This window comes from Pelophylax lessonae (assembly GCF_965119305.1).
Source record: "Pelophylax lessonae genome assembly, chromosome: 11".
NCBI classification, from domain to species: domain Eukaryota; kingdom Metazoa; phylum Chordata; class Amphibia; order Anura; family Ranidae; genus Pelophylax; species Pelophylax lessonae.
In genome coordinates this window covers 35,436,446-35,453,278 of record NC_138778.1, presented here as the reverse complement: position 1 = coordinate 35,453,278, position 16,833 = coordinate 35,436,446, and the positions used below count along the sequence as shown (strand labels likewise).

General features: G+C 49.0%; 1 protein-coding gene across 1 annotated transcript in view; it reads right to left on the bottom strand.

Moving 5' to 3' along the window:
- CTNNBL1 (catenin beta like 1) overlaps positions 1-15,884 on the bottom strand; it is an 88,449-nt gene extending 72,565 nt beyond the window's left edge. Inside the window, exon 1 of the mRNA XM_082272537.1 lies at positions 15,759-15,884. Coding sequence (XP_082128663.1) covers positions 15,759-15,788 — 30 coding nt within the window. The 5' untranslated portion in view covers positions 15,789-15,884. The remainder of the gene's footprint in view (positions 1-15,758) is intronic.
- Positions 15,885-16,833: the final 949 nt, after the last annotated feature.

Here is a 16,833-nt window from a genome sequence, read left to right as displayed (position 1 = left end):
AATGAATTTCTGGGTTGGATGGATCTGTGAGCAGTACAAGGATGGTTTTGGTAGAATAAATGAGATATGACATAAATTGGCATGATACCAGTTGTGGTATCTTCCCCCCCCCCCTTTTTTTTTCCTTCTTTTTTTTTTTTTTTTTTTCCTTTTCTTTTTTTCTATTATTCTTTTGTCCTTATTTTGTATTTAATTTTTTCTCTCTTTTTCTTGGTTGTATTCTATATACTTTTTAAATATTTTGGAAAAATGTTTAAGAGACACGGGAGAGTACCGCTGTTTTTCACGATATGGCTAATATAAGTTCTATAATTTTGATTATACCTGTTGAGATGGTGATTAATACACAATGGACTATGATTGAAATAATTATATGTTAATATTTGAGCCATGTAATTTGGACTTGGAATGTGATGTTGGAATATCTTCTTTGTCTCTTTTGTATAAATAAATAAATTTAAAAAAAAAAAAAAAAAAAAAAAACTGATGGAGACATACCCCAAGCGACTTACAGCTGTAATCGCAGCAAAAGGTGGCACTACAAAGTATTAACTTAAGGGGGCTGAATAATTTTGCACGCCAAATTTTTCCGTTTTTTATTTATTAAAAAAGTTTGAAATATCCAATAAATTTCATTCCACTTCATGATTGTGTCCCACTTGTTGATTCTTCAAAAAAAATTAGTTTTATATCTATGTTTGAAGCCTGAAATGTGGCAAAAGGTCAAAAAGTTCAAGGGGGCCGAATATTTCCGCAATGCACTGTAAAATATATAATAGGGATGCACCGATCTGATATTGGGATCGGATATCGGTGCAGATACTGCCACGATAGCTGGATCGGTAAAATTAACGATCCACGGGCCGATCCTGTTTTGCTGAGTCCCAGCGCCGCCGATCCACAGGCTGATCCTGTTTTGCTGAGTCCCGGCTCAGCCGTACCTTACTTGGTGTAGTAGTATGGGATGGGAAACGCTACTTCCTGTATAGGTCCGGCTCACAGGAGGAGTGATATCAGATGCACTCCGCCTCTGAATGGAGGAGCCATACACAGGAGGCAGCGGCTTTGCTCTGTACAGCAGCCGCATGCATATTGTGAAGTTCCGGATCGGTATCGGCAGATACACAATGCCAGATATCGGTATTGGTACAAGAAAAGTCGGATCAGCGCACCCCTAATATATATATTATATATACACATACATACATACACACACATACCTCATAAAATTTTAATATCATAAAAAAGTTAAATTACAGTAAATCAATTCAAAAAGTGAAACACTTATATTTTACATAGATGCGTTACAGAGTAAAATATTTCAAGCATTTCGTTATTTTATTTTGACGATTATGCCTTACAGCTAGTGAAAACCCAAAATTCAGTATCTCAGAAAATTTGAATATTACATAAGACCAATAGAAAAAGAGGATTTTCAATACAGAAATGTTGGCTTACTTAAATGTATGCCCATGTACAGTATAGTATGCACTCAGTACTTGGTCGGGGCTCCTTTTGCATGAATTACTGCATCAATGTGGCGTGGCATGGAGGGGATCAGCCTGTGGCACTGCTGAGGTGTTGGGGAAGCTCAGGTTGCTTTGATAGCAGCCTTCAGCTCATCTGCTCTGTTGGGTCTGGCGTCTCTCATCTTCCTCTTGCCAATACCCCACAGATTCTCTATGGGGTTTAGGTCAGCGAATTTGCTGGCCAATTAAGCACAGTGATACCATGATCATTAAACCAGATATTGGTACTTTTGGCAATGTGGGCAGGCGCAAAATCCTGCTGGAAAATGAAATCAACATCTCCATAAAGCTGGTCAGCAGAGGGAAGCATGAAGTGCTCTAGAATTTCCTGGTAGAGGGCTGCCTAGACTTTGGACTCAATAAAACGTAGTGGACCAACACCAGCAGATGACATGGCTCCCCAAATCATAACTGACTGTGGAAACCTCGCATTGGACCTCATGCAACTTGGATTCTGTGCCTCTCCACTCTTCCTCCAGACTCTGGGACCTTGATTTCCAAAAGAAATGCAAGATTTTTCAGTCAGCGATGATTTGGGGAGCCATGTCATCTACTGGTGTTGGTCCACTGTTTTTTCTCTTAGAGACTCTTTGGGGTATTGTCAAGAGGAAGATGAGACACCAGACCCAACAATGCAGATGAGCTGAAGGCCGCTATCAAAGCAACCTGGGCTTCCATAATACCTCAGCAGTGCCACAGGCTGATCGCCTCCATGCCACACCGCATTAATGCAGTAATTCATGCAAAAGGAGCCCTTGCCAAGTACTGAGTGCATACTATACTGTAGTGTACATGGACATACTTTCCAGTAAGCCAATATTTCTGTATTAAAAATCCTTGTTTTATTGGTCTTATGTAATATTCTAAATTTTCTGAGATACTGCATTTTGGGTTTTCACTTGCTGTAAGCCATAATCATCAAAATTAAAAGAAACAAATGCTTGAAATATATCACTCTGTGTGCAGTGCATCTACAGTATATAAAATATTTGAGCTTCACTTTTTAAAATGAATTACTGATATAAAATATTTTTTGATGATATTCTAATCTTATGATATATACACACACATACACACATTATATATATATATATATATATATATATATATATACACACACACACACACACATACACACACACACACACAGTATATATAAACTCCCTCCGACGAAGCCGATAACGAAACACATTAGGGCGTGACCACGCAGCAGCGTCACGAACGGCTTCCAGCGACTGTCCTCAGCCCTCTGCGCCGGCGGTGACCGCAGGACTGCCTAATGATGAGAGACGCTGACAGTGAGCCTGGAGCCTGGTTATTTGGATGCATTGCTTTTATATTCTTGTGCCATGTAAGTAAATTATGAGAAGGGGGGTTCTGTGTGGATGAATAAAGTTTACAGACTAGGGCTGGGCGATAAAACGATACCGATATGTATCGCGATAGTGACATTTTCGATAGCAATAAAAGACTGAACGATAAAACGAAAAGTCCGCTCCGACGGGTTTAAGCTTTAAAAATGGCGCCGCCCGTCACATACATGTCACCGCGCACGCGCCGCTCAGGAGAGGCCTGGAATAGCCGAAATTACACGAGCGGTGGCGGCGCGTGCGCAATGACGTGGCGGCGCCATTTTTAAAATGAAGGCGCCTCTGGAACAGGTAAGTGAAACAGCTTCACTACCTGCCATTATGCAGGGCTGCGGGCATGGTCTACCTGTACCAAGCCCACAGCACTGCATCTCCTGTAGTATGCCCACAACCCCGGATCCTCTTGTACCATGCCAGTACCCTGCATTCTCCTGCACCATGCCAGTGCCCTGCATTCTCCTGCACCATGCCAGTGCCCTGCATTCTCCTGCACCATGCCAGTGCCCTGCATTCTCCTGCACCATGCCCGCCGCCCTGCATTCTCACCCTAGGGTCCTTATTTTAAATGGGTAATAAAAAATATCAATAATTATCGATATCGACCGATATGAAACACCGATATCGTGATACAGTTTTCAGCCATATCGCCCAGCCCTATTACAGACTACACTAGCTGTGCTGTCGTCCTTTTCTTATGATGCTGGGACCGTTTGTTACTCTATCTTGAGAGAACAAGATCAGCCTGCTAAGAGATAGTGGCCGGTGTCTGATGTTAGGAGATCAATGCCTTACTGATTTCGATTGGCGGTGAGTTTTCTACCATAAGGGGGAGGATTTGCACGAGGTGTGGCGACGGTCAAGTTTGTTTCCTGCCATGTACATCCCTGCAGTTATCTTTAATCACTGCTGTATCACATGGTGTGCCGCCAATCATGCATTAGCGGACTGTCATTATGGGACTGCTATTAAATTTATTGCTATATGCACAGCACCCATGTGCCATTTATTACACGCCGCTAATGTTAGATTTCATCCAATATCTAGCACATTTTAATTTCTCATATTTTTTAGTGGCTGCTCTTTTTTATGTGTATGTTTTGATCAATTTCACATTATTTATCACGATCTATTGAATTTTTTGGCGCTGAGTGGATACATCAATCTGTATTGGTGTTTCCCTTTGTTCTTTGCGAGTATATATATTTATTATATATTATTATACACACACACACACACAGCAGTCAGGAAATCCAGCATCAGATATTTTTTATGCTAAGTGATGTAATAGAAGTGATGTAGACACCTACATGTGCTTATTGCCTCTCACTGACATCAGTCATCCCTCTGGTAATACTGCGTTTCTCTTCAGGACAAAGCCTTTATTCAAACAATAGAAATACAAAAGAGAGCACCAGACCAACTACCCTTATTTTTGCTCAGCAACTGATGTAAATTTATTACTTCATGTGCAGAAGAATTCAATTCTGGTTGTAATATATAGTATATCTGTGAAGTCACTGTTTTCTGAGTGCATGCAAGTTTCATCCCGAGTTAATCCCTGATGGAGTGGTGTCGCTGTTGAAATGGGTTGGTTGTTTGACTTTATTTTATTACCAACAATCAAAAATATCTTTGACGCTTATCAAGTTTTGATCTGGCGCTTCTTTTTGTATTTCTATGGTTCGCGCTACTATTGAAGGAAGCCACTCCACCAGAGCTATTGAGCTTGTTGACTACATTTACAAGGCTAAATATTCCCAGCACCTCTGAGTATATTGTTCTAGAGCAGGGGAACCTATGGCTCGCGATCCAGACTTGGCTCTTTTGATGGCTGCATCTGGCTCGCAGACAAATCTTTAATAAAGGGGGGCGTGTCCAGACGTGAGCCGCGCTAAAAGTGTAGTCCCAGAGCTCCGCCGCGTCTACCACTCAATCCAGTACCATCCGCGTAGCTGTGCCCAGTGCCAAGGAGATTTCTGCATCCATCGAAGGCACACTTTGTGGGCTACCCACCGTTCGTCTCTGGGTGACCAGATTGCCGCGCTACGGACCCTACAGCCTACTCGTGGTACCGCCACCGGCTCATGCGCTGTGCATCTGAGGGCCTTGGCAATCACCGCCCGGTAAGGAGACCTGCCATCTGCTCCCTGTGCCTCGACAGACACAATCTCCTTCCCCTCTTGAGCTGCCTCTCACATCCACTTCTGAGGCCTTCAGCAGCCGGCCGCCATTTTCTCAGGGCCTATGCTCACCTCCATCACTCGCAGGCGCTTCACCACTCCGGCCTCATTGCATACCTGCCTGCTCTGCTCTCTTCCCGACCGGACTCCAGGCACTTTCACACGGCTCCATCTACTCACTGTATAGCTGTGGCCCATGAATATTAAATAAAGGTTCCCGACCCTGAAATATAGTGTATGGCTCTCACGGAATTACATTTAAAAATATGTGGTGTTCATGGCTCTCTCAGCCAAAAAGGTTCCCGACCCTGTTCTAGAGCCTATGTACAGGCATTATCCAGTCACTGCATCCAATCCTGCACTCCAAATGCTTCCCCAGAAAGAAACAATTAATCATGTAAATCCTAATACCCAAGCTATTTTTTTATACCGTTGCTGTTTATTGTGATATGAATTTCATTTTTTCATACAAATACTGAGATCCACTTTAAGAAAAAGTTGCTTTCAGCGAAAACCAAAAAGTAAAATAAGATTAGATCTTATTCAACATTGGATCAGACACGGACTGCTGGAATAAGCCTGGGACTTTATTGGCTCAAATGTACTACCACAATCGTATGAGATTGATCTCTTTGTTTGGATCACATTATTTTCAATGTGAGCTGCTACATAAAAAGATTTTCAGTAGCACGATCGAGCAATTTGTCTTCCATGATCGCACAATGCTGCAGCTTAATCACATAGAGGGAGATAAATCACTAATAGTTTCCCTCTTCCATAGACTTGAATGACAGCAAGAGAATAATTGGTCATTTGGAAAGATTTCTGGGTGATTGTTCTCATTCTGATACACCATTATTTTTTCAAGTTTTTTCAAGCTCAACTCTATTGGCGCTTTTCCACTGCATGGAACCGAACGGTTCGGCTCGCTTTTGTGCTTTTCCACTGCTGGTACCGCATGGTACGGTGTAGGAACGGTTCGGTACGGTACGGCGGCGCTTTTCCACTGCATGGAACCGAACGGTACGGCTCTCAAAAACAGTACCGACTCGATTGTGGTTCCAAGAGGTACCATACCGGTACCATATCCCACAATCCTTTGCATGCAGTCACTACTAGCCACTGATTGGTCAGAGAATTGTTATCCCACCCACTTAACTTTAGTACTACTTTAGTGGAAAAGCAAACCATACCGTACCGAACCGTTCCAACGCCGTACCATGCGGTACCAGCCGTCGAAAAGCAAACCGGGCCAAGCAGGGCTGAGCCGGTACTTGCAGTGGAAAAGTGCCATATGTTGGGAAGACCCCCTTTGAAGCACCACCACTTGCATTTTTTTAATCCCAATGAACCCTCTTTAAAGTGGTAGTAAACTAATTTTGCCTATTTTTGCAAATTTTTATTTATTATTATTTTTGCCTATTTATTTAGTTTATAATAAAGCTTACCTGTGGATAAAATGAATATCTCCTAAACAAGCACTGTTTAGGAACTATTCCAGCGAGCAGCAGCCTGTGACGTCACCGGCGCATGCGCTCTGAAGGAACAGCATACTCGTGCCGTTACTTTAGAGCGAAGTGACCTGCCTGGGGCTCTTGCACGCATTCGCGGGAGTGATTGTATCGCGGCTTGGCCAATCAGAAGGCTGGAGCCCGCGAAACCAGAAGGAAGACCAGGTAAAGATGGAAACCCTGTCAGTGGTAACAGCTCATCACTGGGGAGCTTTTAGGGTAAAGTATTTTATAATGTGTTCATATGTAATGCCTACTAACATCACATTACCTTGCAAAGAAACTTTTTTTTTTTTTTTTCCCTAACAAGCTTTACTACCATTTTAAGTTATTACTGTAATGCAGTCATGTTTTTTATTATAAAACTAAGGGTTGAAAAACCAGCAGCCCCTCTCCTGTGGTCTATCATGGCACTGAGCACTTCTCTAATCCACATAGATGTTTCCTAATACCATGAATTAGGTAGTGTTCAGATGGGAATGTCAGAGCTGGGCTGCTGCTTAACCACTTAAGCCCCGGAAGATTTTACCCCCTTCCTGACCAGGGCCTATTTTGCGATTCGGCACTGCGTGACTTTAACGGACAATTGCGCGGTCGTGCGACGCTGTACCTAAACGAATTTGACATCCTTTTTTTCCCCACAAACAGAGCTTTCTTTTGGTGGTATTTGATCACCTGTGCGGTTTTTTGATCATGAGCTATAAACAAAAAAAGAGCGTCAATTTTGCAAAAATAACAATATTTTTATATGAAATCCCCCCCCCCCCCCCAAAAAAAAAATGTAAAAATCTAAATTTAACATTTTAGGCCAATTTGTTTTAGGCTACATATTTTTGGTAAAAAAAAAAAAAAAAAAAAAGTCGCAAAAAGCGTATTTTGATTTTTTTGCGGGACTGCGACATTGCGGCGGACAGATCGGACCCTTGACTGACATTTTTGACACTTTTGGGATTACCAGTGACATTACTACAGTAATTAGTGCTATACATATGCACTGTTACTGTATAAATGACACTGGCAGTGAAGGGGTTAACTTTTTGAGAGGGAGGGGTTAAGTGTGTCCCTAGGGGCGTGATTCTTACTGTGATTGGCTGTGGCTAGTTGTGTAAGAACAGTGATCAACGGTCCTACATAGTAGAACCGTATGATCACCATTTTTACACAGGGGAGAATGACAGGCGGCTTTGTTTACATTAGCCGCCTGCCTTTCTCCCGGTGTCACGAATGATCGCGAGTGCCCAGCGGACATCGGGTCCGCCGGGCACACGCGCAGGGGGAATCCGTGACCGAGCGGGAGCGCGCATTCGGCGGCGCGCGCTCGCTCGCTCCCCAGAGCCTCACAGGCTAGCGACCTACGTCGCTTTGCCTGTGAGGGGCTTACTGCTGCAGTAAATCTACTGACGGCAGCCGGCAAGTGGTTAAGCATGAGAATCAAGTGCGTGCTGCCAACGAATATTTTTTAAAAATATGTAGATAACTGCGCTGAGTAAAAGAGTCCCAACCATATAAAAAATTAAAATAGCAGATACACTAGTCATATACTGAACATATGATGAGAACAAGATGATTAAAAGTATGTAGCGCTTATCACAAATTAGTTGTTATGGGCAAATTATTTAAAAGATAGTCCATAAAAAGTCCATAGAGAAGAACTTTCGGAGATCCTCGTGGAAGAGTATAATCACACGACAACCAAAACTGAGTGGGAGGGTGCAACAGATCCGCAACCAAATGAAATGCCAAAACATGCTTACCAGACAGATGAATAAACACGCTTCTAAGCAATAGCCATGGCAAGCTGCAGGTAGCTAGAGAACCTCAAGGCATGGCCTGAAGAGCTTATCCTGACAGTCCAAGCCCACCTAGATGAGGAGCTCCCAGTTGCTCCTCTTGTACTTGTGTGGGTGGTCTCCATCCTGGACATCTGGACCCTAAAAGTGTTAGTCCACCCTAAAACTAAAATCCCTACAGCTAAAGATCTCCACGTTCTAACACTAACCTATCTAGCCCTGTAAAGAAATCAGTATACATCCTTTTTTTTAAGCCGATCAAATTCGGTCCCCAGCGGCGGAAACTCTGCAGAGGACACAGCCGACAACTGTGAAATGAATGGGGAAGTGACATCACCCATAAACTTACTATGGGGCTTCCGTTGTTGGTTGTGTCTTCTGCACCCGCCTCCACAGTGAAGCCGCGGCTGACAGCTCAGCGTGGGATCGGGTCGGATCAGCTTAAAAAAAAAGGTGTGTATACTGTTTTTTACAGGGCTAGATAGGTTAGTGTTAGATCGTGGAGGTCTATAGATGCAGGGATTTTAGTGCTAGGGTGGACTTCTACTTTAAAGCGGAGTTCCACCCAAAAGTGGAACTTCCGCTTTAGGGAGTCCTGACCCCCCGACATGCCACATTTGGCATGTCATTTTTTTTTGGGGGGGGGGGGGGAGCGGGTACCTAGTTTTGACAGGTACCCGCTCCCACTTCCGCTCGGAGCGCCGCGGCGCCCTGAGCGGAAGTTCTCCTCTCCCCCTCCCTCCCTGCAATCTTCTGGGACACGTCAGAGATCCCAGAAGATTGCCGGCCAATCACGGCGCGCAGCGCGACTCGCGCATGCGCAGTGGGTACCCGGCTGTGAAGCCGCAAACTGTAACAGCCGGGTGCCCACAGCAGTGATGCCGGTGCCGAGGGAGAGGATCGAGGCTTCCGGCGGCCGCATCGCTGGACCGTTGGACAGGTGAGTAAATGGCTGGAACTCCGCTTTAAGGTGCTTTCTTCAGGCCATGCCCAAATATTCAGGTGTCCTTAATGTCACAGATTGTGCTGACAAGTTTTGCCTGTCTGCCACAAAAGCACTGAAACAGCCCAAGGAAGAACACTAAAGTCGTCAATAAATGGAACCAAATTAGTCTGGTTCAGCTGAATCTGGGTCATAGGAGTGCAAAACGAAGTGCAATCCTGTGACACACAGGAGAAGTATGGCCAATAGAGCTTTGGCCATACTTCTCCTTTGAAATATTTTGGTCCAGCTTAGAATAAATGATTTGTATGCCAGAACAGACTGGCCGCTGCTGAGGCTCTAATATACTGTAGTAGCTTGTGCAGGCAGCAGTACCAGCGACTTCTGCTCTACTATCAGATATTGAGAGTTGTACCACATCACCATTTATTAAGGAATACAAGCTTCCTCTGATGGAAAGAAGCGCAGATGACACCACAATCTCCACCTTGGCCAATCAGAGGAAGCCGGCTGCCATATATTCTTGGCGGCTAGCCTTGGAGGGCCAATATTGCAAAATTCACATATGGGATGGTGCTATACGTATTTGAATTTAGATTTAGGGATGATAATTGCAAATAGAGATAGAGATATATATATATATCTATCTATCTATCTCTCTCTCTATCTATCTATATATCTAGCTATATATTTCTACATACATACAGACATACAGTATCTCACAAAAGTAAGTACACCCCTCATATTTTTGGAAATATATTATCTTTTCATGTGACAACACTGAAGAAATGACACTTTCCTACAATGTAAAGTAGTGAGTGTACAACTTGTATAACAGTGTAAATTTGCTGCCGCCTCAAAATAACTCAAAGGCAATAATGTGTAAACCGCTGGCAACAAAAGTGAGTACACCCCCTAAGTGAAAATGTCCAAATTGGGTCCAATTAGCCATTTCCCTCCCTGGTGTCATGTGACTCCTCAGTGTTACAAGGTCTCAGGTGTGAATGGGGAGCAGGTGTGTTAAATTTGGTGTCATCGCTCTCACTCTCTCATACTGGTCCCTGGAAGTTCAACATGGCACCCTACGGCAAAGAACTCTGAGGATCTGAAAAAAAGAATTGTTGATCTACATATAGATGACCTAGGCCAGTGATGGCGAACCTTGGCACCCCAGATGTTTTGGAACTACATTTCCCATGATGCTCATGCACTCTGCAGTATATATGAGCATCATGGGAAATGTAGTTCCAAAACATCTGGGGTGCCAAGGTTCGCCATCACTGACCTAGGCTATAGGAAGATTGCAGAGACCCTGAAACTGAGCTGCAGCACAGTGGCCAAGACCATACAGCGGTTTAACAGGACAGGTTCCACTCAGAACAGGCCTCGCCATGGTCAACCAAAGAAGTTGAGTGCACGTGCTCAGTGTCATATCCAGAGGTTGTCTTTCGGAAATAGATGTATGAGTGCTGCCAGTATTGCTGCAGAGGTTGAAGGGGTGGGGGGGTCAGCCTGTCAGGGCTCAGATCATACACCGCACACTGCATCAAATTGGTCTGCATGGCTGTCATGCCAGAAGGAAGCCTCTTCTAAAGATAATGTACAAGAAAACCCGCAAACAGTTTGCTGAAGACAAGCAGACTAAGGACATGGACTACTGGAACCATGTTCTGTGGTCTGATGAGACCAAGATAAACTTATTTGGTTCAAATGATGTCAAGTGTGTGGTGAGTACAAAGACAAGTGTGCCTTGCCTACAGTCAAAAATGGTGGTGGGAGTGTCATGGTCTGGGGCTGCATGAGTGCTGCCGGTACTGGGGAGCTACAGTTCATTGAGGGAACCATGAATGCCAACATGTACTGTGACATACTGAAGCAGAGCATGATCCCCTCCCTTTGGAGACTGGGCCTCAGGGCACTATTCCAACATGATAACGAACGACCCCAAACACACCTCCAAGCCAACCACTGCCTTGAGGGTAAAGGTGATGGACTGGCCCATCATGTCTCCACACCTAAACCTTATTGAGCACCTGTGGGGCATCCTCAAACAGAAGGTGGAGGAGCGCAAGGTCTCTAACATCCACCAGCTCTGTGATGTCATCATGGAGGAGTGGAAGAGGACTCCAGTGGCAACCTGTGAAGTTCTGGTGAACTCCGTGCCCCAGAGGGTTAAGGCAGTGCTGGAAAATAATAGTGACTACACAAAATATTGACAGTTTGGGCCCAATTAGGACATATTGATTTAGACTCCATTCACACTGGGGCGACCTGTCAGGCGACCTGGTCGCCTGACAGGTCGCCTGCCATAGAGAAGATGTGGACCCGTTCTAATAGGAGCGACACAAGTCGCTCCGACTTAGAAAAAGGGTCCGGAGCTTCTTTGGGGCGACCTGGAGCGACCTGCATTGACTTCAATGATATGAAGTCCATGCCGGCCTCTCCGAGGTCGCGGTGCGAGCTGCACACTGCGACCTGTGAGGTCGCCCCGGCAAGTAGCGTCGCCCCAGTGTGAACGGGGTCTTAGGGGTGTACTCATCTTTGTTGCCAGCGGTTTAGACATTAATTGCTGTGTGTTGAGTTATTTTGAGGGGACAGCAAATTTACACTGTTATACAAGCTGTACACTCACTACTTTACATTGTAGCAAAGTGTCATTTCTTCAGTGTTGTCACGTGAAAAGATATGATAAAAAAAATTTACAAGAATGTGAGGGGTGTACTCACTTTTGTGAGATACTGTGAGATATATATATCTATCTATCTCTATCTTGATCCCTCCATCAGGAACCGAAAATCAGTATCACATCCAATATTTGGAGAAATCAATAAGGAACTCTCAATGACGCTTTAGAGAAAACAAAAACAGCATTGCCTCTGGCTATTAGCCAGAAGTGATGCCATTTTGTTTCCCTTGAAGCATTATTGGGGTTTGTCCTTCGATTGCTACAAATAGTTGATTGATGCATATGACAAAGACTTCCTGGGGATACATATTTTGCATGCAGCTGAGTTATACATGTGCTTTCCATAGCCAAGGAAGGGTCCTGGGAGATCTGAAACTGTTGCAATTTCATTGCAAGCTGGATTATTCAGAAAAAGAAGTATAGCAAACAGCTAAACTCCCAGCATTCAGTAAAGATATAGGCCCCTTTCACACTGAGTCCGCCAGCCAATCCGCCCACTCAGCAGGGGATCTCTCTACTGAATTCTGGCCGAGCAGGTGACAGGTCTGTGCACACTCTGCTAATGCAGCGTAGAAACTGACACAGCCTGTTGTCAGATGGAAACAGACTGCTTGTCCGTTTCCATCCGACTGCCATCTGACCGACGGATGGGGAATGGTCAGGATCGGATGCCGGCGGGGTGTCTGGACACGTGTGTTGACATCCCCCACTCCATAGAGAGCAAAGGTTGGTCCGATCGGGTCCGGCTGAAAAACTGACAGGTGGACTCAATTGGCCCATCAGTGTAAATCAGCCATAAACTTGTAAAAAAAAAATATAAAAAAAATGTATAAGCCCACAAGGTGGCATTACCTCCTTGGAATTAAAGTGATTGAAAAGGAAAAAAAATAATAAAAAAAAAAAAAATACATACATCACACTTACCTGCTCTGTGCAGTTGGGTTTTGCACAGAGCAGCCCCGATCCTCCTCTTCTCGGGTCCTCCGCCAGCACTCTGGGCCCCTCCCCCTTGCTGAGTGCCCCCATAGCAAGCCACAGGCTGTGGGGGCACTTGTGTGTGCTTGCATTGTGTCCAAAACAATGCCTCCATGGCGCCTATGGGCCAGCGGCGAGCCTCCATGGCACCAATGGGCCCGCGTGGCGAGCCTCCACAGCGCCTACGGGCCGGCGGCGAGCCTCCACAGCGCCTACGGGCCGGCGGCGAGCCTCCACAGCGCCTACGGGCCGGCGGCGAGCCTCCACAGCGCCTACGGGCCGGCGGCGAGCCTCCACAGCGCCTACGGGCCGGCGGCGAGCCTCCACAGCGCCTACGGGCCGGCGGCGAGCCTCCACAGCGCCAATGGGCCGGCGGCGAGCCTCCACAGCGCCTGTTAGTCGGCGAGCCTCCACAGCACCTACAGGTCGGCGGCGAGCCTCCACAGCGCCTACGGGCCGGCGGCGAGCCTCCACAGCGCCTGTTAGTCGGCGAGCCTCCACAGCGCCAATGGGCCGGCGGCGAGCCTCCACAGCGCCTGTTAGTCGGCGAGCCTCCACAGCGCCAATGGGCCGGCGGCAAGCCTCCACAGCGCCAATGGGCCAGCGGCGAGCCTCCACAGCGCCTGTTAGTCGGCGAGCCTCCACAGCGCCTACAGGTCAGCGGCGAGCCTCCACAGCGCCTACGGGTCGGCGGCGAGCCTCCACAGCGCCTACGGGTCGGCGGCGAGCCTCCACAGCGCCTACGGGTCGGCGGCGAGCCTCCACAGCGCCTACGGGTCGGCGGCGAGCCTCCACAGCGCCTACGGGTCGGCGGCGAGCCACCACTGCGCCTACGGGTCGGCGGCGAGCCACCACTGCGCCTACGGACCGGCGGCGAGCCTCCACAGCGCCTACGGGTCGGCGGCGAGCCTCCACTGCGCCTACGGGTCGGCGGCGAGCCTCCACTGCGCCTACGGGTCGGCGGCGAGCCTCCACAGCGCCTACGGGCCGGCGGCGAGCCTCCACAGCGCCTACGGGCCGGCGGCGAGCCTCCACACCGCCAATGGGCCGGCGGCGAGCCTCCACACCGCCAATGGGCCGGCGGCGAGCCTCCACAGCGCCTGTTAGTCGGCGAGCCTCCACAGCGCCTACGGGTCGGCGGCGAGCCTCCACAACGCCTACGGGTCGGTGGCGAGCCTCCACAGCGCCTACGGGTCGGCGGCGAGCCTCCACAGCGCCTGTTAGTCGGCGAGCCTCCACAGCGCCAATGGGCCGGCGGCGAGCCTCCACAGCGCCTGTTAGTCGGCGAGCCTCCACAGCGCCAATGGGCCGGCGGCGAGCCTCCACAGCGCCAATGGGCCGGCGGCGAGCCTCCACAGCGCCTGTTAGTCGGCGAGCCTCCACAGCGCCTGTTAGTCGGCGAGCCTCCACAGCGCCTACGGGTCGGCGGCGAGCCTCCACAGCGCCTACGGGTCGGCGGCGAGCCTCCACAGCGCCTACGGGTCGGCGGCGAGCCACCACTGCGCCTACGGGTCGGCGGCGAGCCACCACTGCGCCTACGGGTCGGCGGCGAGCCACCACTGCGCCTACGGGTCGGCGGCGAGCCACCACTGCGCCTACGGACCGGCGGCGAGCCTCCACAGCGCCTACGGGTCGGCGGCGAGCCTCCACTACGCCTACGGGTCGGCGGCGAGCCTCCACAGCGCCTACGGGTCGGCGGCGAGCCTCCACAGCGCCTACGGGCCGGCGGCGAGCCTCCACAGCGCCTGTTAGTCGGCGAGCCTCCACAGCGCCAATGGGCCGGCGGCGAGCCTCCACAGCGCCTGTTAGTCGGCGAGCCTCCACAGCGCCAATGGGCCGGCGGCGAGCCTCCACAGCGCCAATGGGCCGGCGGCGAGCCTCCACAGCGCCTGTTAGTCGGCGAGCCTCCACAGCGCCTGTTAGTCGGCGAGCCTCCACAGCGCCTATGGGTCAGCGGCGAGCCTCCACAGCGCCTACGGGTCGGCGGCGAGCCTCCACAGCGCCTACGGGTCGGCGGCGAGCCTCCACTGCGCCTACGGGTCGGCGGCGAGCCACCACTGCGCCTACGGGTCGGCGGCAAGCCACCACTGCGCCTACGGGTCGGCGGCGAGCCACCACTGCGCCTACGGACCGGCGGCGAGCCTCCACAGCGCCTACGGGTCGGCGGCGAGCCTCCACTACGCCTACGGGTCGGCGGCGAGCCTCCACTACGCCTACGGGTCGGCGGCGAGCCTCCACAGCGCCTACGGGTCGGCGGCGAGCCTCCACAGCGCCTACGGGTCGGCGGCGAGCCTCCACTGCGCCTACAGGTCGGCGGCGAGCCTCCACTGCGCCTACGGGCCGGCGGCGAGCCTCCACTGCGCCTAGGGGGTGGCGGCGAGCCTCCACTGCGCCTATGGGCCGGCGGCGAGCCTCCATTTCTAAATGGGTGAGCGGCGAGCCTCTACAGCAGTAGCAGTCCATAGCTGGGTCAGTGGCAAACCTCCATAGCTGGATCAGTTGTCAGCGAACCTCTACAACAGGACCTCCTCTGTGGCGGGCCCCCTTATCGGAATGGGTGAGCTTCTATGGCAGAACCTGTTCTGTGGCGAGCCTCTACAGTGGACTCCATCAGTCCCATAAGACTAGCAGAGTCACAGCACTTCCCCCACACTGCTGTACACTGAGAGCATTCTGAGCACAAAAACCACCATAATAATACACTGAGCACTGACACCGCAACCCCAGTGCTGCTCCACTACACAAATCCCCATTCACAGCCCCCACCACCTCACCTGATACCGCAGCAGCTCTCCTACATCCATTTCTATCAGTATAGCACAGCGCTGTAAAGCGACGAAGCATCTACCGTAAACTGCGCCGTCGTGAATCAGGCATGCCACGCCGCTGTAAAGCGTGACGCGTCCAGAATGATGTAAAAGGGCCGCTGTGCAGTCCTGCCACGCTGCCGTAAAGCAAGCTGGAAAGCCTGGAGGTGCTACAATAAAGTTTTGTTTCGGCTGTTGAAGAGCAGTAATGACATCTTCTGTCCATGGCTGAACTTCACTTGTAAAATCCACTTTGTGTTAAAATGTAAACTTAGAATTGAACTTATTCCTCTGCAAAGTAAATAGCAATTTTAAATACATTTACATTTTAACCACTTTAGCTCCGGAAGGTTCTACCCCCCTCCCTGACCAGAGAGCACTTTTTGCAATTTGGCACTGCTCTGATTCAACTGGTAATTGTGCGGTCATACAACACTGTACCCAAATTTGCGTCCTTTTTTTCCCCACAAATAGAGTTATTTTTTGGTGGGATTTGATCAACACTGGGATTTTTATTTTTTTTGCGATATAAACAGCAAAAAGACCGCAAATGCTTTAACCGGTTGCTGACCGCCGCAAGTACATATACTGCGGCGGTCAGCCCCGGCCAGGCAAAGTGACGTATGGGGACGTCACTAGCCTGGGAGCCAATAGCAGGGGAGCTCCCGCCTCGGCTCGTTCACGGACACCTCCGTGCGTGTGACTGGCGGACCCGATGTCTGCCGGTCACTCGCGATCGTCCGCTGTGAAGGGAGAAAGGCAGGCGGCTAATGTAAACAAAGCCGCCTGTCATTCTTCCCTGTGTAACAGCACAGATCACTCGGTCCTGCTATGTAGGACCGTTGATCTGTGCTGTTACACACACAGCCACATCCAATCACAGTTAGAAGCACGCCCCTAGGGACACACTTAACCCCTCCTTCTCCAATAAAGTTAACCCCTTCCCTGCCAGTGTCATTTTTACAGTAACAGTGCATATGTATAGCACTAATTACTGTAGTAATGTCACTGGTAACCCCAAAAGTGTCAAAAATGTCAGTCA